The sequence below is a fragment of the Oncorhynchus tshawytscha genome, linkage group LG20 (assembly GCF_018296145.1).
Source record: "Oncorhynchus tshawytscha isolate Ot180627B linkage group LG20, Otsh_v2.0, whole genome shotgun sequence".
NCBI classification, from domain to species: Eukaryota; Metazoa; Chordata; class Actinopteri; order Salmoniformes; family Salmonidae; genus Oncorhynchus; species Oncorhynchus tshawytscha.
Window position 1 is genome coordinate 42,837,118 of NC_056448.1, and position 23,220 is coordinate 42,860,337.

Genomic DNA, 23,220 nt, shown 5'->3' on the forward strand with positions numbered 1-23,220 from the left:
TCAGTCTAGCCAGCTATCTAAACTTGTAGTAATCATGGCTGAATTTCTGGCACAGAGGGCATGTGCCCAGGGGCCCTGACCTCCAGGGTGCCACCATTGATTTAGTTAGTTCCTCTCACTCTCACTGGCATAAGTAATGGCAAAATGTGTATAATTGCAGGACATTTTCTGTGAAGCAAATGATTTGTTTACCTTTTGTTCATAAAATACCTTTTTAATCCCGGTGCTGCGTTAACGTGTAATCATATAGCTAATAGGCTGCGTTTGTAGATCGACTGTGAGTGAAGCTACAGCAACCAATGAGATAATGGCCGGGGTTCATTTTTGCTAGTTTTTGCTGTTCTCCAAATAGCATTATTTTGTTTTTAAATTGTATACATATGCAGTAAATGAGCTTCAATTTAAAAACAATGTGGGTCATCAGACTCACCTGGACACCATCACTTCCCTGATTACCTTCCCTATAAATGTCCCTCCCTTTGGTTCCTTCCCCAGGCGTTATTGTTTCTGTGTCATGTCCGTGCGTTGTTCATGTTACTTATTTTGTATTATGTTGTGTTTATTTATTAAAACACTCACTCCCTTAACTTGCTTCCCAACTCTCTCCGCTCACATCGTTACAGCTATGGCCCTGGTCATTTAGTGGGATGTGAGATTCAACTGGAAGTGGAGTGTTCGGAGGAGCAGGGTGACATGGGAGGAGCAGGGTGACATGGGAGGAGCAGGGTGACATGGGAGGAGCAGGGGGACATGGGAGGAGCAGGGTGACATGGGAGGAGCAGGGTGACATGGGAGGAGCAGGGTGACATGGGAGGAGCAGGGGGACATGGGAGGAGCAGGGGGACATGGGAGAACTTGGGAAGGTTGAACACCAGGCGGGCTGTGCCACTGGAGTTGTCGACCTTAGGTATGATGATTTAGTAACTTATCATTAAATCCTATAATTGGGCTCCCGAGTGGAGCAGAAGTCTAAGGCTAAAGGCTAGAGGAGTCACTACAGACCCTTGTTTGAGTCCAGGCTGTATCACAACAGGCCGTGATTGGGAGTCCCATAGGGCGGCACACAATTGTGCCCAGCGTCGTCCAGGGTTAGGGTTTGGCCGGGGTAGGCCGTCATTATAAATAAGAATTTGTTCTTATCTGACTTGCCCAGTTAAATAAAGGTTAAATATTTTTATTTTTTTATTCACTGTGTCATAGCAATGTTCTTCTAGTTTTCGTTCAATTTACAGAGAAATTGCATGCCTATGTCTGAAAATTGTGAGCTTCCTCTGTGAGCTGGGGTAGGCCTATACAGTTGAAGTCGGAAGTTTACATGCACTTAGGTTGGAGTCATTAAAACTCGTTTTTCAACCACTCCTCAAATTTCTTGTTAACAAACTATAGTTTTGGCAAGTCGGTTACATCTATTTTGTGCATGACACAAGTAATGTTTCCAACAATTGTTTACAGACAGATTATTTCACTTATAATTCACTGTATCACAATTCCAGTGGGTCAGAAGTTTACATACACTAAGTTGACTGTGCCTTTAAACAGCTTGGAAAAATCAAGAAAATTATGACATGCCTATAGAAGCTTCTGATAGGCTAATTGACATAATTTGAGTCAATTGGAGGTGTACCTGTGGATGTATTTCAAGGCCTACCTTCAAACTCAGTGCCTCTTCACTTGACATCATGGGAAAATCAAAAGAAATCAGCCAAGACCGCAGAAAAAACATTGTAGACCTCCACAAGTCTGGTTCATCCTTGGGAGAAATTTCCAAGCATCTAGGTTAGCCAAAGAAGGTAAACAAAAGGTAAACAAATAAGTTACCACGTTCAACTGTATAAACAATAGTGCGCAAGTATAAACACCAAGGGACCACGCAGCCGTCATACCGCTCAGGAAGGAGACACGTTCTGTCTCCTAGAAATGAACGTACTTTGGTGCGAAAAGTGCAAATCAATTCCAGAACAACAGCAAAGGACCTTGTGAAGATGCTGGAAGAAACAGCTACAAAAGGATCTATATCCACAGTAAAACGAGTCCTATATCGACAACGCGAAAGGCCGCTCAGCAAGGAAGAAGCCACTGCTCCAAAACCGCCATAAAAAAGCCAGACTACGGTTTGCAACTGCACATGCGGACAAAGATTGTACTTTTTGGAAAAATGTCCTCTGGTCTGATGAAACAAAAATATAACTGTTTGGCCATAATGACCATCGTTGTTTTTGGAGGGAAAAGGGGGAGGCTTGCAAGCCAAAGAATACTATCCCAACCGTGAAGCACAGGGGTGGCAGCATCATGTTGTGGGGGTGCTTTGCTGCAGGAGGGACTGATGCACTTCACAAAATAGATGGCTCATGAGGATGGAAAATTATGTGGATATATTGAAGCAACATCTCAAGACATCAGTCAAGAAGTTAAAGCTTGGTTGCAAATGGGTCTTCCAAATGGACAATGACCCCATGCATACTTCCAAAGTTGTGGCAAAATGGCTTAAAGACAACAAAGTCAAGGTATTGGAGTAGCCATCACAAAACCCTGACCTCAATCCTATAGAAAATGTGTGGGCAGAACTGAAACAGCGTGTGCGAGCAAGGAGGTCTACAAACCTGACTCAGTTACACCAGCGCTGTCAGGAGGAATGGGCCAAAATTCTCCCAACTTATTGTGTTTTGACCCAAGTTAAACAATTTATAGGCAATGCTACCAAATACTAATTGAGTGTATGTAAACTTCTGACCCACTGGGAATGTGATGAATGAAACAAAAGCTGAAATAAATCATTCTCTCTACTATTATTCTGACATTTCACATTCTTAAAATAAAGTGGTGATACTAATTGTGAAAAACTGAGTTTAAATGTATTTGGCTAAGGTGTATGTAAACTTCCGACTTCAACTGTATCTTTTTTATTTTATTTTATTTTTTACAGTACCCCAAACTGTGAGTACTGCAATGCGGCTTTGATTGAATTGAGCGTAGCTTTATTCATCTGTTCAATGGTGTGTTTCTATCAGGTAGCCTAACTCACATTGATAAGACAACTTGGGATGAGAAGTGCTTCAGAAGGGTTCAATAGCAACTCCATGGAATGGCATTGGTTGTTTAACAAAGAAATTCTTAGAATAGAACTAAGTCCTGAAAAACAATAATAAATCTGGAGAAAAATTTAAATGATTAGGTCACCATAAGCTGGTAGAGAACTTCTTAGAAGAGGATTTGTTTTTTTTCCCAGGTATGTTGACTGAGAGCACATTCTCATGTACAGCAATGACCTGAGGAATAGTTACAGGGGAGACGACCTTTCGATAGGAATTCGAAAAGATACATCGTTCAAAACATTGTGTGAAGGCTGTATCTCTTTCATGCATAGCCTCAGGAAGTTTTACATGTGAAGTCTGCAAGTGCCCCTACAAGGTGCTTAACTTGTAGCACATGGTTACGAGAACAAGGTTAATACCTAGCTCTGTGTGTTTACTGGGAAGCTGAAAGTTAAGAGCTGTTCCTAGTTTTGCCATTGCAGTAGGTTTGTTATATACGCGGCTGTCTTAGGCCGACCTCTGTTAGAATCAATATTTGCCAAGGTTTCAAAGAATTTATGTCATAGCGAAATATCCGCCATAGTAAACTCCCGGCCTAGGGTAGGACATATTCCCTACATATCAAGCAACTAAAACCTTTCTGTGCTTACACCTTATCTGGGCATGATGTTGTGGTATAATATGATCTAATGTAATAATCCAAAGCTGCATTAGACTCTGTACTGTACCATACTATGCTTCTGTTGCCTAAAATAAGTGATATTGCCTTATAGGCTGATGTTGTGGAACTGAAATCCAGAAGTGTTTCAGGGGCTCCAGATGGGCCACAGTAATTGAACAAAGCTCGCTACGTATGCTTCACTTAAAAACTTGAAGGCTCTTTGAGAAATGAGTCTAAGTGATGGCTAACCTAGCAGATGGCAGATTCATTGCTGCAGAAGTGAAGAAAATAAAATAAGGGTTCTGCTTGGCAGTTGAACACCAGTGGTAGCTAGCATAATCGTCTGAATGTGACATATGAGGCACAGGGCAGTAACCAGCTCAGTGAAATCTCATTAAAGGAGAATAGAGGACATATTGGTTTCAGTAAAATACTTATTTCTTTGCCCCAGTGCCATCTTTTATGGGGTTTGAACCATTAACTCTGACTGAAACAATAGAACTTTGTCCAACTTCTTTTGATTGGCGTGAGCTCGACAACTTACCTCTCTGCATGCGAGGCAACCCGTTCAGGAAGCTTCGTCTACGGTTCTGACCACAGTAGAACTGGCTCCTGGCAGTAGTGATCAATGACGAAAGCCACATGGCAAGGGTGTCGAAAAACAAATAAAGGAAGGGGATACCAGTCAGATTTCCTATTTCATGGTACATTGACTTCATTACGATCCCAACAAGGTTTGAAGGTGAATACTGTTTGTAGGTGAATACTACAAATTCCCCTAATGCTTATCAATGACCACACTGTGGTTTTCCAATTCCATTCATTCAAGTGGAATGACAGCGTGGGGAAGGCAAGTCTCAGTCATTTAGGAAAGCGTCAATGGTGAAAAATCTGCATCATTGGCCACCATGTTGCCTAGCAACAGCAGGCAGCCGCCTGTGATAGTTTGACACTTCCTTCTCACCGGAGCCACCAATGCTTCCACAAGCCTACCAGAAGATACTGATACACCATTGGATTTCCCTTTGGATATGCAATTTAAAGGGACGCTCCACACAAAATACAACCTAAAGGTTTTTTCTTCTTCTCCTGAGTGATTTAACCACAGATAGGGTCTCTAATCATAGATTTGTATTTTAGCCAGTAAGTTGACTGAGAACACATTCTCATTTACAGCAACAACCTGTGGAATCGTTACAGGGGAGAGGAGGGGGATGAATGAGCTAATTGGAAGCTGGGGATGATCAGGTGGCCATGACGGTATGAGGGCCAGATTGGGAATTTAGCTTGGACACCGGGGTTAACACCCCTACAATTAGTGCCATGGGATCTTTAGTGACCACAGAGAGTCAGGACACCCGTTTTAACGTCCCAGCCAAAAGACAGCACCATACACAGGACAATGTTCCCAATCAGTGCCATGTTTTTTAGACCAGAGGAAAGAGTGGCCCTCCAACACCACTTCCAGCAGCATCTGGTCTTCCATCCAGGGACTGAACAGGACCAACCCTACTTAGCTTCAGAGGCAAGCCAGCAGTGGAATGCAGGGTAGTATGCTGCTGGCAATAAATACAATGAACAAAAATAAATACGCAACATGTAATGTGTTGGTCCCATGTTTCATGAGCTGAAATAAAAGATCCCAGAAATGTTCCATTCCATACACACAAAAAGCTTCTTTCACAAACTTCTGTGCACACATTTGTTTACATCCCTGTTAGTAAGTATTTCTAATTTGCCAAAATAATCCTTCCACCTGACAGGTGTGGCATATCAAGAAGCTGATTAAACAGCCTGATAATTACACAGGTGCACCTTGTTCTGGGGACAATAAAAGGCCACTTTAAAATGAGCAGTTTTGTCTCACAACACAATGCCACAGATGTCTCAAGTTTTGAGGGAGCATGTAATTCGCATGCTGACTGCAGGAATGTCTGCCAGAGCTGTTGGCAGATAATTTAATGTTAATTTCTCTACCATTTGCCGTCTCCAGCGTCGTTTTAGAGAATTTGGCAGTACGTCCAACCGGCCTCACAACCGCAGACCATGTGTAACCACGCCAGCCCAGGACCTCCACATCAGTATTCTTCCTCTGCGGGATCGTCTGAGACCAGCCCACTGGACAGCTGATGAAACTGTGGGTTTTCAGAACTAAAGAATTTCTACACAAACGGTCAGAAACTGTCTCAGGGAAGCTCATCTGCATGCTCGCCGTCCACACCAGGGTCTAGACATGACTGCAATTCACCCTCGTCGTAACCAACTTCTGTGGGTAATTGCTCTCCTTTGCACAGCCATTGAAGAGAAGTGGGGCAACATTCCCCAGGCCACCCTTACAAAAAAAGATTGCAGTTTTGAACTGCAGTCGACTGTAGTATTTTGGACACAGTAATTGCAGAACAACTGCAGGTATACTGCACTCTAACTGGTCTAAGGCACTGCATCTCAGTGCAAGAAGCGACACTACAGTCCCTGGTTCGGTTCGAATCCAGGCTGTATCAAATCCGGCCGTGACTGAGTCCCATAGGGCCAGTTGGCCCAGCGTCGTCCGGGTTTGGCCGGGGTAGACCGTCATTGTAAATAATAATTTGTTCTTAACTGACTTGCCTAGTTAAAGAAAAGTTAAAGAAAAAAGGAAAATAATAACTGCAGTTACCCTGCAAAATTACTGCAGTAAAAAAAACAAGTGTTATTTTGGATGCAGTATTTGCAGACGGGGCATCCCGAACACATTTTGAAAATGCATTTTTGTCCCTGACAGTTTTATCATTGAAATGTGATAAGGCAACAACGGTGTGCTTTCGAACCACGAACCATGCGGACGCCTACGAGTTTGGAGTGTTCATCAAGACATTTTATTTTATTTCAATTTGCAGGGCTCTACGGTGAGAGCATTACATTAGCGAATAAAAAGTCAAGTATAAACACATGTTCGAGTTAGGGTTAGAATCATGTTGCAGAAGCTGTTTCAAAGTCATTCTCCTGATTTGTTTCATAGCTGCTAATAGGCATCGTATATCCCACCTCTCGCAGAAACACTGCATGGCAGCGGAGGTGTCGCAAGGAGTGAAGTGCTGATATACCGTATTCATTTTTGGAGGCGCTGTGCACAGGCATAAACGTTGGTATAATTTACTCAAAAGTCTACAAAGTGCGACTTTGTCCTCGTGTATCTTGGCTATTTACATTTTTTTGTTCACAAACTTGGTTGTTTTTCAACATTAGTTTGAGTCTGCTACTTTACTGTGAAGTAAAGATCCCAACTCTTACACACACACCGACACGTGACAGGACTGGAGTGGCCCGTTACCACGGAAACGTCCCGCCCTTAAAGGGGCAGGAGAAAATGTTGTCTGATATTTTGATTAAAAGACTCAGGTCACAAAATTGAAATACAACTGAATATACCACATTACTTCTTACAAATACATTTATTTTAGAAACATTTACAAAGCATGGTCATCCATTAGTTTTTAAAAATGTAATTATGTCCCCCAAAATATTTTGGCTGTGAAAAAAATCTGAGTGGTTGATATATATTTTGAATCTACCTGCCACAGTGGCTGGTGGACCACAACATTAAATGGTAGTCACACCAGATACTGACTGGTTTTCTGACCCACACCCCAATTTTTTAAATATATTTTTAAAGGTATATGTGACCAACAGGTGCATATCTGTATTCCCAGTCATGTGAAATCCATAGATTAGGGCCTAATGAATTTATTTCAATTGACTGATTTCCTTATAGGAACTGTAACTCGTAAAAATCTTAGAAATTGTTGTGTTGTGTTTATATTTTTGTTGCTTTTTCACATTAACTTAACCATCTTTTCAAATTCCAAACAATGATCGGCCATCTTGTTTCTGCAATTCTGAGCAATGTCACTTGCTTCAAGTGAGTTTCCTGAAACATTTGTATTATCTAACTAACCTTAGGCTTGGAGCTCATAATCTTCTCAACAGAGGGGGAATTCACAGGGATTATGCCCACTCACAGTCACCACATGGTAGGCTCCATGGATGGATTATGATGAAATCTGGAGTACACAATGTCCCTTTTCACATTCAAGTCAGTACACATTACCACACCACACTGAATACTGACATCTACATTGTATATTAAGATTTCATCCCAAATGGCACCCTATCCTTTTATAGTGCACTACTTTTGAGCAGAGCACTATGGCTCCTGGTAAAAGGAAGTACACTATATATAGGGAATAGAATGCCATTTGGGACACAAGTCTAATTCCTCTTTAAAGCTGTGATGGCATTTACTTACAATGTACTGTACCCACTAGTCATATGTATTAAAATGAATACTGGTAACCATCATGGTTAATAGATTAAAGTTCAAATCAACTGTATGTTGTCTATGGCATTTTCCTAAAAAGTGTTAACTATGTATAACAACAGTTTCTGGTGGGAATGGATACATTCCAATTGGCACCCTAATCACTATATAGTGCACTACTTTTGACCACCGCAAATAGGGCTCTGGTTCTATTCAAATGATTCCACAAAGACAGGGTCACATAACATGGAAAAAAAATATTTATTTCAACCGAAGACATTTGGTAATCTACAAGCCAACACTGGATGTCAATTCATGAGGGATGGAAGTGTACAAAAAAAAAAGCACAAAAAAAACCCATCAGATATGTAAAACAAAAAGAAAAATTAACATTACTGAGCAGAGTGAATTCCCTGATGTTGAAAGTCATTTGTGGTGAGCATTGGCTGAGAGTAGATTCATGCTGACGTACCCTGGTCAATACCACTTTGGCCAACACTCGCATTGTATTGCAAACTTCATATTGTTCACACACACACACACACACACTCTTGTGCTTTTCAGTTGTCACAAAACATTGTATGACATTCTCATTTAGACTTAGTATTTGGGAAAACTTCTCCCCCCCCCCCCAAGTCCAGTACATTTCTAATAATGGTGAATAAATATTACCACAATTATTTATCAGATGGTGAATTTTTTGGGGTTTGGGGGTTTGAACATTCCAATCAATCTGAAAGAAACTAGAGTACAAAAAAAGTTACAAAAGACAAACAATAAATTAGAATACCTCAGGTAGGTTGTGGCACACAAGGAATATGGTATATACAAACAAAGCACTTGAGGGAAGGACCGACAACAATCAGTGTGATACTTTTATCAGATGAGTTCGAGGCCCAGTGACTCTTCTTTCCTCATCAATACTGGTATTAGTTTTAATCCAAATAAGTGAACCAAACCCCTATTTCATTATTTACATTTTCAACCATGACAGGGGCATTAATTGAAAACAAATTATTAATTTGATAAATTAAAGGACTTTTTGAAGACTTCATTTTCGATTTTGAATATTTTCTACAGCTTGTTAAAATTCTTAAAATATCCTACCCTAATCCATAAACTACACCCTATCCTACCCATAGACTACCCCCTATTCTACCTAAATCCATAAACTACATTCTAGCCTACCCTAACCCATAGAGACCACACCCTATCCTATGCTAAACCACATCCTATTCTACCCTAACCCATACAAACTACACCCTAGCCTGCCCTAACCCATACAGACTATACCCTATCCTACCCATACAGACTACACCCTATCCTACACCTAACCCATAGATTACACCCTAGCCTACCCTAACTCATAGACTACACCCTATCCTATGCTACACCAGAGACTACATTCTATTCTACCCTAACCCATACAAACTACACCCTAGCCTACCCTAACCCATAGAGATTACACCCTAGCCTACCCCATAGAGACTAGACCCTATCCTATGCTAAACCAGAGACTACATCCTATTCTACCATAACCCATACAAACTACACCCTAGCCTACTCTAACCCATAGCGACTACACCCTATCCTACCACAAACCATAGAGACTACACCCTAGCCTACCCCATAGAGACTAGACCCTATCCTATGCTAAACCAGAGACTACATCCTATTCTACCATAACCCATACAAACTACACCCTAGCCTACTCTAACCCATAGCGACTACACCCTATCCTACCCCAAACCATAGAGACTACACCCTATCCTACCCCAAACCATAGACTACACCATATATCCTACCCCAAACCAGACTACACCCTATATTAGACCACACCCCATCCTACCCCAACCCATAGACTACACCATATATCCTACCCCAAACCATAGAGTACACCATATATATCCTACCCCAACCCATAGACTACACCATATATCCTACCCTAAACCATAGACTACACCATATATCCTACCCCAAACCATAGACTACACCCTATATTAGACCACACCATATCCTACCCCAAACCATTTACAACACCAGTGCAATATCATACACACGTCATGTTTAAAATAATGGAAAATATGCCTCGGAACCTGAACAAAATGTCTTGGAGCTAAACAGTAGGATGTCAACCTGTGTGTCAATGGTAATCATACTGTCCTTTGTTTTGCACAAACATTGGAGTTGTCTAGGCATCTTCAATGACCCCAAGTCATTTCATAGACAAAAGATAACATTTTCTTTGATAAGTTATTCTTTACTCTTAGAATGTGCATGAGTTCATGAACTCGGCCACATGGTCAAGCTTTTACAGACAACTTCGAGTTTGGGTTCGCCTCGATGCCAGATTGCAACATTGAATGCTTTATAGATTCTGTTAACCACACCAGTACCTACTCATTAACCACCAGTAGCCAGCGCTGTACCACCAGTAGCCAGCGCTGTACCACCAGTAGCCAGCGCTGTACCACCAGTAGCCAGCGCTGTACCACCAGTAGCCAGCGCTGTACCACCAGTAGCCAGCGCTGTACCACCAGTAGCCAGCGCTGTACCACCAGTAGCCAGCACTGTACCACCAGTAGCCAGCACTGTATCACATAGCTAAAGGTCTTTACATTTTACTGCACAGCATATACTCATATAGCCCAGGCTTATTGAAATCAAGTTTACCAAAACATTTACAGTAGAATGTTGAGTGAAATGCCAGTTCATGCCATTTCAACATCAGTTATTGTTCTATTGAACAATTATCATGAAAATAAAGACAAGGAATGGGAACTGGAACGATGTAAACAACAGCGAAGTAACAATCACATTTCCTATTGGAGTGGAATTCACTTGAGGCAGTCAAAAAAAAACAAAAAAAACTTATTGTCAGCAGAAAAAAATATCATTCCATATGCTCTACAGACATTTTGGCACCCAAGGGCCATAGCAAGCCACTTTTCACAAACGTGGTCACCCACCATTCTGACCGCCAAACCAGAGAAAAATATATATAAAAAGAAATATGTTAATAATAAAAATAAAACAAAAATCTACATTTTGTACTTGTAGGTTCCAGACCTTTAAACACTGAATTGACAAAACCCCACAGCCCTCCCCCCAAAAAACTCACATCAAAAAATTAGAATTTGAAGAGAAGAAGCATTTTACACTTTGAACTTGCAGAGATGAGGATCATGCTTTTTGCATCTGGCTTAAGTTGGAAGGGTGAGGTACACTAAAACTGAAGCGCTGCTGTCCTTTTGACTGTCGTCCTCCGTGGGAGATGGGCGGATGAACAGAGGCAGAGGGGGGGAGCAGCCTCCTTCCAATGACGTGACAAAAACTGTCCATGTATTTGTGGCGCGAGGAGAGTTGAGAGGGCTGAGGTGGAGAGGGCTGAGGCGGAGAGAAGGGGGGGGGGTCGATAGTGGGCTCATTGGGAGGAGCAAAGGAGGACAGACAGAGCGGAAGGACAGGAGGCGAACATCATCCCCTAGTCCAATATTGGGGAGGGAGGATGAGGGAAGCAGTCACTGAAGGCAGACATGGAGACCAGGATGAAAAACATCAACATGAAGGAACCTAGAGGGAAGACAAACAGGCAAGGTTTAAACAACTGTCTGAAACCAAACAGTCTTCAGATAAGTTAAATGACCGTCTTTCAAGACATATTCCTAAAATACAGGCCACATCTCCCATACATGGCACATTACCAGACAAACATCTACATTCATTTAGGCCAAATATGACAATTTTATTTTAAATAAGACAAGAAAAAAATATTGTTTTAATGTTTTTCACTCCTTCAGCTATTCAAAGCAGAGTCAATGTTACAGTCTCTGAGCGCTTACCGTGAAGCTGCCCCTCCATGTTATCCTGCTTTTGTGTCCACCAGTTGCAGCTGCACATTCACAGGCATGGCCTCTCCGCCGTATCCACCTTTCGACTGCATTTGGTTTTGAATGGAGTTCACCTGTGGAGGAAGTAAACAGTATGTTAAAGACAAGATGATGGACAACTGCTAACCTTGTTGAAGCAATACCCACATGTATCTATTAACCTGCTAACCTTGTTGAAGCAATACCCACATGTATCTATTAACCTGCTAACCTTGTTGAAGCAATACCCACATGTATCTATTAACCTGCTAACCTTGTTGAAGCAATACCCACATGTATCTATTAACCTGCTAACCTTGTTGAAGCAATACCCACATGTATCTATTAACCTGCTAACCTTGTTGAAGCAATACCCACATGTATCTATTAACCTGCTAACCTTGTTGAAGCAATACCCACATGTATCTATTAACCTGCTAACCTTGTTGAAGCAATACCCACATGTATCCATTAACCTGCTAACCCTATTGAAGCAATACCCACATGCATCTATTAACCTACTAACCCTATTGAAGCAATACCCACATGTATCTATTAACCTGCTAACCCTATTGAAGCAATACCCACATGTATCTATTAACCTGCTAACCCTATTGAAGCAATACCCACATGTATCTATTAACCTGCTAACCCTATTGAAGCAATACCCACATGTATCTATTAACCTGCTAACCCTATTGAAGCAATACCCACATTTATCTATTAACCTGCTAACCCTATTGAAGCAATACCCACATTTATCTATTAACCTGCTAACCCTATTGAAGCAATACCCACATTTATCCATTAACCTGCTAACCTTGTTGAAGCAATACCCACATGTATCTATTAACCTGCTAACCCTATTGAAGCAATACCCACATTTATCTATTAACCTGCTAACCTTGTTGAAGCAATACCCACATGTATCTATTAACCTTGTTGAAGCAATACCCACATGTATCTATTACCCTGCTAACCTTGAAGCAATACCCACATGTATCGATTAACCTGCTAACCCTATTGAAGCAATACCCACATGTATCTATTAACCTGCTAACCCTATTGAAGCAATACCCACATTTATCTATTAACCTGCTAACCTTATTGAAGCAATACCCACATTTATCTATTAACCTGCTAACCCTATTGAAGCCATACCCACATTTACAGTGCCTTGCGAAAGTATTCGGCCCCCTTGAACTTTGCGACCTTTTGCCACATTTCAGGCTTCAAACAAAGATATAAAACTGTATTTTTTTGTGAAGAATCAACAACAAGTGGGACACAATCATGAAGTGGAACGACATTTATTGGATATTTCAAACTTTTTTAACAAATCAAAAACTGAAAAATTGGGCGTGCAAAATGATTCAGCCCCCTTAAGTTAATACTTTGTAGCGCCACCTTTTGCTGCGATTACAGCTGTAAGTCGCTTGGGGTATGTCTCTATCAGTTTTGCACATCGAGAGACTGACATTTTTCCCATTCCTCCTTGCAAAACAGCTCGAGCTCAGTGAGGTTGGATGGAGAGCATTTGTGAACAGCAGTTTTCAGTTCTTTCCACAGATTCTCGATTGGATTCAGGTCTGGACTTTGACTTGGCCATTCTAACACCTGGATATGTTTATTTTTGAACCATTCCATTGTAGATTTTGCTTTATGTTTTGGATCATTGTCTTGTTGGAAGACAAATCTCCGTCCCAGTCTCAGGTCTTTTGCAGACTCCATCAGGTTTTCTTCCAGAATGGTCCTGTATTTGGCTCCATCCATCTTCCCATCAATTTTAACCATCTTCCCTGTCTCTGCTGAAGAAAAGCAGGCCCAAACCATGATGCTGCCACCACCATGTTTGACAGTGGGGATGGTGTGTTCAGGGTGATGAGCTGTGTTGCTTTTACGCCAAACATAACGTTTTGCATTGTTGCCAAAAAGTTCAATTTTGGTTTCATCTGACCAGAGCACCTTCTTCCACATGTTTGGTGTGTCTCCCAGGTGGCTTGTGGCAAACTTTAAACAACACTTTTTATGGATATCTTTAAGAAATGGCTTTCTTCTTGCCACTCTTCCATAAAGGCCAGATTTGTGCAATATACGACTGATTGTTGTCCTATGGACAGAGTCTCCCACCTCAGCTGTAGATCTCTGCAGTTCATCCAGAGTGATCATGGGCCTCTTGGCTGCATCTCTGATCAGTCTTCTCCTTGTATGAGCTGAAAGTTTAGAGGGACGGCCAGGTCTTGGTAGATTTGCAGTGGTCTGATACTCCTTCCATTTCAATATTATCGCTTGCACAGTGCTCCTTGGGATGTTTAAAGCTTGGGAAATCTTTTTGTATCCAAATCCGGCTTTAAACTTCTTCACAACAGTATCTCGGACCTGCCTGGTGTGTTCCTTGTTCTTCATGATGCTCTCTGCGCTTTTAACGGACCTCTGAGACTATCACAGTGCAGGTGCATTTATACGGAGACTTGATTACACACAGGTGGATTGTATTTATCATCATTAGTCATTTAGGTCAACATTGGATCATTCAGAGATCCTCACTGAACTTCTGGAGAGAGTTTGCTGCACTGAAAGTAAAGGGGCTGAATAATTTTGCACGCCCAATTTTTCAGTTTTTGATTTGTTAAAAAAGTTTGAAATATCCAATAAATGTCGTTCCACTTCATGATTGTATCCCACTTGTTGTTGATTCTTCACAAAAAAATACAGTTTTATATCTTTATGTTTGAAGCCTGAAATGTGGCAAAAGGTCGCAAAGTTCAAGGGGGCCGAATACTTTCGCAAGGCACTCTATCTATAAACCTGCTAACCGTGTTGAAGCAATACCCACATTTATCTATTAACCTGCTAACCCTATTGAAGCAATACCCACATTTATCAATTAACCTGCTAACCCGAACATTTAAATTACATTGTCATCTAGCAGACACTCCCATCCAGAGCGACCCACAGGAGGAACCAGGGTCAAGCACACTGCCAAAGGGCACAAGGACAGTTCCCCCACCCAGTCGAACCAGCGACCTCTCAGCTACCGGCCCAAGCTCCCAAACCTCTAGTTTGTGTGCATGTGTGGCACTATTTACATGTGTATGTGTGTGTCCGTGTGCATACAAGCGCTTGCTTGGTATCAGCCTCAGGCAAAAAGGCATTGGATGTAACGACGTTCCTTTTTAGCAATAGTTTAAACTATTTTTTTGTTTTGTTTATTTAGACTTAATTTTTTTGGTTTTTAATCTTTGAACATCATTCCCAGCAACTTCACTCTCACATCCCGACCCTCAGTTGCCCTCAACACACCAAGTATTCAGACCCTTTCCTGAGACTTGAAATTGACCTCCGGTGAATCCTGTTTCCATTGATCATCATTGAGATGTTTCTACAACTTGATTGGTGTCCACCTGTGGTAAATTCAATTGATTGGACATGATTTGGAAAGGCACACCACACAGTTGACAGTGCATGTCAGAGCAAAAACCAAGCCATGAGGTCGAGGGAACTGTCCGTAGAGCTCTGAGACAGGATTGTGTCGAGGAACAGATCTGGGGAAGGGTACCAAAAAATGTCTGCAGCGTTGAAGGTCCAAGAACACAGTGGTCTCTATCAATCTTAAATGGAAGAAGTTTGGAACCACCAATACTCTTCCTAGAGCTGGCCGCCCAGCCAAACTGAGCAATCAGGGGAGAAGGACCTTGGGTCAGGGAGGTGACCAAGAACTGGTGACTCTGACGGACCTCCAGAGTTCCTCTGTGGAGATGGGAGAATCTTCCAGAAGGACAACCATCTCTGCAGCACTGCACCAATCAGGCCTTTATGGTAGAGTGGCCAGACTGAAGCCACTCCTCAATAAAAGGCACATGACAGCCCGCTTGGAGTTTGCCAAAAGGCACCTAAAGGATCCTCAGATCATGAGAAACAAGATCCTCTGGTCTGATGAAACCAAGATTGAACTCTCTGGCCTGAATGCCAAATGTCACATCTGGAGGAAACCTGGCACCATCCCTACCGTGAAGCATGGTGGTTGCAGCTTCATGCTGTGGGGATGGTTTTCAGTGGCAGGGACTGAATCGTCAGGATTGTTTGAAATATGTACGAAGCAAAGTACAGAGAGATCCTTGATGAAAACCTGCTCAAGAGCACTCAGGAGCACTCAGACTGTGGCAAAGGGTTACCTTCCAACAGGACAACAACAACCCTAAGCACACAGCCAAGACAACGTAAGAGTGGCTTCGGGACAAGTCTCTGAATGTCCTTGAGTGGCCCAGCCAGAGCCCGGACTTGAACCTGATCGAACATCTCTGGAGAGACCTGAAAATAGCTGTGCAGCGACACTCCCCATCCAACCTGACAAGAACTTGAGAGGATTTGCAGAGAGGAATGGGAGAAACTCCCCAAATACAGGTGCCAAGGTTGCAGCACCATACCCAAGAAGACTCGAGGCTGTAATCGCTGCCAACGGTGCTTCAAAAAGTGTCTGAATACCTAAGTAAATGTGATGTTTTTTATTTAAAAAAGAAAAATACATTTTGCAAACATTTCTAAAAACGTGTTTTTGCTTTGTCATTATTGGGTATTGTGTGTAGATTGATGAAGGGGGGGAAAAACAATGTGGAAAAGGTTCAAAATGCACTGTACTTCCATACATTTTTTCATCTGGTACCGGGGGACCTGCAGATGAGTTGTGAGGCCTGTAGGTGTCCTAGAGCAAAGCAACCGACATGTGTTCAACAGTTCCACCTTTCCAGAGGGGTCATGTGAGTGGGTGGAGCCCAAACTTCTCGGACGCTACAGACAGAAGTTGACACATCGGCTGTACCGACTTCAGACGAGTCCCAAGACACTTGTGTACAGCACAATGGAGAACACCATTCGTGAGAGTCTCATCTTTCCATAGATGGGTCATAATAGTTTAATCTTTAAATCATAATGTAGTCAAAATCATAATGAATAGTATATAAATGAATAGTTTTTAAATCATCGTAGTGTCTTTAAATCCTAATGAATGGTCTTTAAATAATAATGTATAGGTCTATACTTATCCCGTCTTGGTGGCTAATGATTGACATCCCATCACATTCCCATTATGCATTGCTTCCTCTGCACAGCTTCCATTGCTTCCTCTTACCGAGTTCATGCCACTGAAGATGTCTCCCGATCCCACGTGGGATGTGTGGACAAAATTAGTGGGCTCCCCGATCATACTCCTGTCGATGCGCCTTCGCCGCTTCTGCAAGAGGGGGAGGAAAAGGATACATTCACCATCCGTCTTTTTCTACCCACGTTCCATTTGGGAATTATTTTTAATTCTATGACAAGGACAAGAGTTTCAGTTTACCATTACGTTTAATGTTAAATCAATTTCCTATGTTCAGCTTCCAAGGGGTTTGTGCATCAGTGAAGCAGGCAACAGAATCTATCGCTATGTGCACATGCCTGAGCTGTATGGAATACTAGCCAGTGGGTGAATCCTTCCTCTCCCAGTAAAAAGGAATTTGCCCTCTCTCTCAGTGCTGGTGCCTCTGATGTATTTAATGTAAACATACATTTTTTCCCACTCTGACAACCAAAATAAACTTGACTCTTTAGCGAAGGATAATGAACTGTGCTTGTAATGAATTGTCAGAGCGAGTCAGCTAGCAGGCATCACAGCATGCACAATATAGGCCTATTCTGTCAACATTAGCAGTGTGTGATTAGATGGCATTGCTCGTGGTGTTCTGACTTGTTACATAGTTGATGAAGGTTGTAACCTATGCCGTGAGGCCCCTTAGTACACATTAGATGGCCATCTAATTCTAATTTTTACACTATTGTAAAAATATCAACAGTTCCAGAAAAGCTATTGTCCTTCCCTTCACGTCATACTGCTGTAAAGAATCAGTAACTAAAATCGGTAACTACTTGAACGCCACACATCCAGTTGCTATGACAACTGCTTTCTAATAACCGAGGTGCTGTGAGGTCTGCCATTTTCCTCAGTCTACACACGTCACTGGTCACAGAGACAAATACCATGTCATGGTAGCATCACACACACACACACACACCACAGGGACCATCTTCAAAGCAATCATCAAAGACTGATTCCACTATAGTGGTGAATAAAATTCAGACAAACATGCTTGTGAATGTCCATGTAAACCAACGTTTCAATCACACCTTTTCCTCAGAGTGCGGTAAGCCATGAAAAACACCGGGTCTCGCCCTTCGCCCCATCGTCAATAAAGGATTTATGATAAACTGCCAAATCCCTTTCGTGGGATACAGCAGTGCTGCGTGAGTCCTAGGTCTGTAGCTGTGATTGCTCCTTCACTTGCAAATCTCACTCAGCGAGCTGGAGCACTGGTCTAGGGGTGAGGGGTCACTGGCAGGTCTGTTTACACTGCGCTCCAGTGTTTTACTAGAGGGAAGCCTTGTTACACTGCGCTCCAGTGTTTTACTACAGGGAAGCCTTGTTACACTGCGCTCCAGTGTTTTACTACAGGGAAGCCTTGTTACACTGCGCTCCAGTGTTTTACTACAGGGAAGCCTTGTTACACTGCGCTCCAGTGTTTTACTACAGGGAAGCCTCGTTACACTGCGCTCCAGTGTTTTACTACAGGGAAGCCTCGTTACACTGCGCTCCAGTGTTTTACTACAGGGAAGAGCTGGAATTCCAGACTGAGCAAAATGACAGGAAATCCTTCCGTTTCCCTCTCAGACATTCCCCAAATCTGCGTTGCAGAATATTAGCATCCTTGGGTACTTCAAAGCGGCTCACTGAGATTACACTGACATTCCAAAAATTGAGAAATGAGCTCAAAACTGACACAAAAAACATACTTGTGCATTGTTGTTGCCATGCAAAATGCCCTTGATCTTGGGTTTAATTGGAGAGGGAAGCCAAGTTGGTTCTGAGGGAAAAGGTAGGCTATACTCCATACTATGACAAAAAATTACTTGATTGGCCAACACTCTAGACTATACACTACTAGGAGACAAACTGTAGCCTACATTTGAACCCAAACATATGGGACATCCATGCTTCATGAGTATCAATCCCCCCCACCTGCGTATAATACGCATTTTCAAAGAACAGAGGTTTACAGCAAAATAGCATGCTGCATCCACTATCCCCCAAAACAATTAGCCTCAACATATTTCCTGGGGTTGGCCTATTAACCTTTCTGCAGCGCATGGCTTTGAAACGAAGGATAAATAAAATGCACTGACATTTAAGGTATCGTCTGTTTACTGGCTGTGTCCCTTAAGGACAACCTATTTAAAATGTACTACTTTTGGGCCCATAGGCTCTGGTCAAAAAGTAGCGCACTATATAGGGAATGGGGTGCCATTTTGGGACACAGCCTATGAAAATGTACTGACGGTTCCCCACCAAGTGCTTTGATGTGCTTTCAACCCCAAATGGTTTTAGCTTAATAGCATACAACGGTGAAGTCCAAAAAACTAATATCTTCCTATTAGCGAGTTCTAATCCCCTAAGAGCTAGACCAGTTGCTCCATCATCGACGCCAACAAAAGCCTTTCAAATGTTTTGCTGACCCCCAGATAAACAAACCAATGTTTCTGGTCACAACTCAGGAAACGAACACGATCCACTAGTGGTTCCCGACCCAACAGAGTCCATAACATACTTCTACCTCAGACTAACCGTTTCTCAGGCTAATGTTTACAACCCAGGAAACACTTTCTGTCATAGTGGAACTACACCACATGACCAAATGTATGTGGACACTTGCTCGTCGAACATCTCATTCCAAAATCATGGGCATTAATATGGAGTTGGTTCCCCCTTTGCTACTATAACAGCCTCCACTCTTCTGGGAAGGCTTTCCACTAGATGTTGGAACATTGCTGTGGGGACTTGCTTCCATTCAGCCACAAGAGCATTAGTGAGGTTGGGCACTGATGTTGGGCGATTAGGCCTGGATCACAGTTGTGTCAAGAAGCAGTGCGATTTCAGAGGACACACGGCCCTCGACCTTCGCCTCTCCCGAGTCCGTACGGGAGTTGCAGCGATGGGACAAGACTAACTACCAATTAGATACCACAAAATTGGAATAAAACATATTTTTAAAAGTGTTTGATAGGGTCAGGGCTCTGTGCAGGCCAGTCAAGTTCTTCCACACCGATCTCAACAAACAAGTTCTGTATGGGACTTTGCTTTGTGCACAGGGGGCATTGTCATGCTGAAACAGGAAAGGGCTTTCCCCAAACTGTTGCCACAAAATGGGAAGCACAGAATCGTCCAGAATGTCATTGTATGATGTAGCGTTAAGATCTCTCTTCACTGGAACTAAGGGGCCTAGCCTTGAAGCATGAAAAACAGCCCCAGAACATTATTCCTCCTCCACCAAACTTGACAGTTTGCACTATGCATTCAGACCAGTAGTGTTCTCCTGGTTTCCACCAAACCCAGATTCGGCCGCCAGACGGTGAAGCGTGATTCATCACGCCAGAGAACGAGTTTTCACTGCTCCAGAGTCCAATGGTGGCTAGCTTTACACCACTCCAACTGACATTTGGCATTGCGCATGGTGATCTTAGGCTTGTGTGCACATGCTCAGCCATTACATGAAGCTCCAGACAAACAGTTACTGTGCTGACGTTGCTTTCAGAGGCAGTTTGGAACTCGGTAGTGAGTGTTGCAACCGAGGAGAGATGATTTAGATTTTTATGCTCTACGCGCTTCAGCACTCGGCGGTGCCGTTCTGTGAACTTGTGTGGCCTACCACATCACGGCTGAGCTGTTGTTTCTACTAGACGTTTCCACTTCACAATATCAGCACTTACAGTGTACCGGGGAAGCTCTAGCAGGGCAGGAATTTGACAGACAGACTTTTTTGGAAAGGTGGCATCCTATGACAGTGCCACGTTGAAAGTCAGAGGTTTTCAGTAAGGTCATTCTACTGCCAATTTTTGTCTATGGAGATTGTATGGCTGTGTGCTCGATTTTATACACCCATCAGCAACAAGTGTGGCTGAAATAGACAAATCCACTAATTTGAAGGGGTGTCCACATACACTATATATACACAAACATTTCAGTAATACACTGTTACTGGGACTGACTGTGCCGTTGGTCATGTTGGCCCCAAGCATGGTGGAAAGAGTCTGCAGGGCATGGCTGGAGCAGTGCTGTGTGGCTTTCCTGCCTTGTCAGTGAAACTCACCATAACGAGATTCCAATGGCTCATTAGTGAGATTTCCATGGGCTTCCAAGCGCCGGCAATCAACCTCCGTTAGCAGTTTGAGAGCCTGTCAGTTTAACAGTACTGCCGAGCCGGTTGAGGAGAGGGTCAAAACGGAGTACTAAATATATAATTGAGGCCTGGTGTCGGGACAAGCCAGGGCGGCTCCCCTCCTCCTCTACTTTCACAGGCAACACTTTCATACTTATTCATAGATTAAAAAATCGATCTAATGTAGTCGGAAGGAGCATTTTTATGGAAAAAAAAAGCTCTAGAAGTGTGTATGTATGGGAAAGAGAGAGCGTGAGAGTCAGACAGAGAAAGAGAGAAAGACACACAGACAGCAAGCCAGCCAGAGACAGCCAGCGAGACTGACTCAGAGTGCTAGTGAGATCATCTATAGATCAACAGTAATAACAAAAGACTAGCCCCTACATGTCAGATGTCAGCAGCACTACCAGGAATATCATTTCTCTCATTTGAGAGTTCACAAGAGTTTTACAGTTCAAGACCATAAAGGCTGAGCAGTTGATGCATTGTTGTTTCAAGCCACATGAAATGCATTTGACTGATAACATTGAGGTGAGATACAATTAGGAGAGTACAAACAAAACTATAGACCCAGTGTACATTATGACTCATTTAATAAATATGGTTTAATAGTTTTCCAGTTTGTGAGCACAGGAAATAAAAGTTGGAAGCTCCTGTGTCAAATGGCAATCTGTTAGCCTAGCGACGGAACACTATCTGTTGCTAGGGAGGAGTCATAACGTTCTCATCGTGATCATGACATCATGGACCTCTTGAGTACGTTTCCATGGTATTAAGTGGGTTATTGAATGACATGTTAATGTAATTATATCTGGCCGGCGAAACAATGAGGTGCTTAATTTCCGCTCCAGTGTTTTCACTCACAGAAGGGCTTAAGACGGTCCTGAAAAAGATGAAAGCTACAAGTTACAGTGTTCCTCAGGATCTAAACCTAATCTCAAGAAACCTTTGAGAATAATAAGCTTCAAATAGGTTAGTTTTCCCGTAATAATAGGCTATGACATAACCAAATGAACTTTGTCTATTTATCTCAATTAGTATTTCAGATGACAAAACAGTAATTCATCAGTCCAGGTTTATTTTGCCCAGTTCATCCAACACTATGATCCAGACTGTCTGGTGTGGCTTGCATGTTCAGGACTTCCGTTCAGCATGACCTCTGTGCTCATTAAACACAATATTGAGCATGATGGAACCGGGCAGCAGCATATGGTGGGTGGCCTCAGGTCAGAATTAGCCATAGTAAACGGTGATCTAGATGCTAATTATGTCAAATCCAGGGTACTAACCGCAATTCTCACCATTTGATTATCTTGAAGTCCAACATAGTTCTAATTAAACCACAACATTATGAGGCTCCGACTACTGGTTTGTATCCTGTTTTAGTTCGACATATCTTTACTTCTAGCTGGTTTGTATCCCGATTTAGTTCTACATAGCTTTCATTTTAGCCAAAGGTTCGAGGCAGTGGCGGCCATCCCTCCACTAGGGGAGCTACTGGCTTTTGTTCCAGCACTGCTCTAACCCATCTGACTAATAAGCAGTGGTCCATCAGGACCTGAATCAGTTAGAGCAAAGCTTGCAGACCCAGTAGTTCCCTAGGAGGGTTGGCCAGACATCAAAAATATTCCTAATTGGAGATGGGCCTGGTAGACCTAGAGTTTAGTAGGATTTTTAGAGTACCTTGTCTTAGACTGGTCAACTTCACTAGTCCTCCACTTCTTGTTGGAGTGGCTAAATTACCCTGGGAAACGTTCCCTTGGAAAGGCTTTTTATCAGAACCCATGATAACTAACGCAACTTAGATCCTATGGCGAGCTCTACCCACTCACCAAATACAAAACAAATACTTTGCAGCACAGAATGCTAATAGCCTTGCCTATAATACCCAGGATATAGTTAGTGCCTTCAGAAAGTACTCCTACCCCTTGACTTATTCCACAATTTGTAGTGTTACAGCCTGAATTCAATTTATTAAATATATATATTTTAAAATCACTCATCTACACACAATACCCCATAAAGACAAAGTGAAACATATTTTTGGAATTTTTTGCAACTGTATTAAAAAAGAAAAACAGAAATATCTACAAGTATTCACAACCCTGAGTCAATA

The 23,220-nt window shown here is 42.4% G+C and overlaps 1 protein-coding gene across 1 annotated transcript in view; it reads right to left on the reverse strand.

Annotated features, from left to right (window-relative positions):
* Positions 1-8,232: 8,232 nt before the first annotated feature.
* cdc42se2 (CDC42 small effector 2) overlaps positions 8,233-23,220 on the reverse strand; it is an 83,863-nt gene continuing 68,875 nt past the window's right edge. Inside the window, exons 3-5 of the mRNA XM_024381467.2 lie at positions 16,988-17,089; positions 11,833-11,954; positions 8,233-11,563 (exon numbers count right to left, since the gene is read on the reverse strand). Coding sequence (XP_024237235.2) covers positions 11,853-11,954; positions 16,988-17,089 — 204 coding nt within the window. The 3' untranslated portion in view covers positions 8,233-11,563; positions 11,833-11,852. The remainder of the gene's footprint in view (positions 11,564-11,832; positions 11,955-16,987; positions 17,090-23,220) is intronic.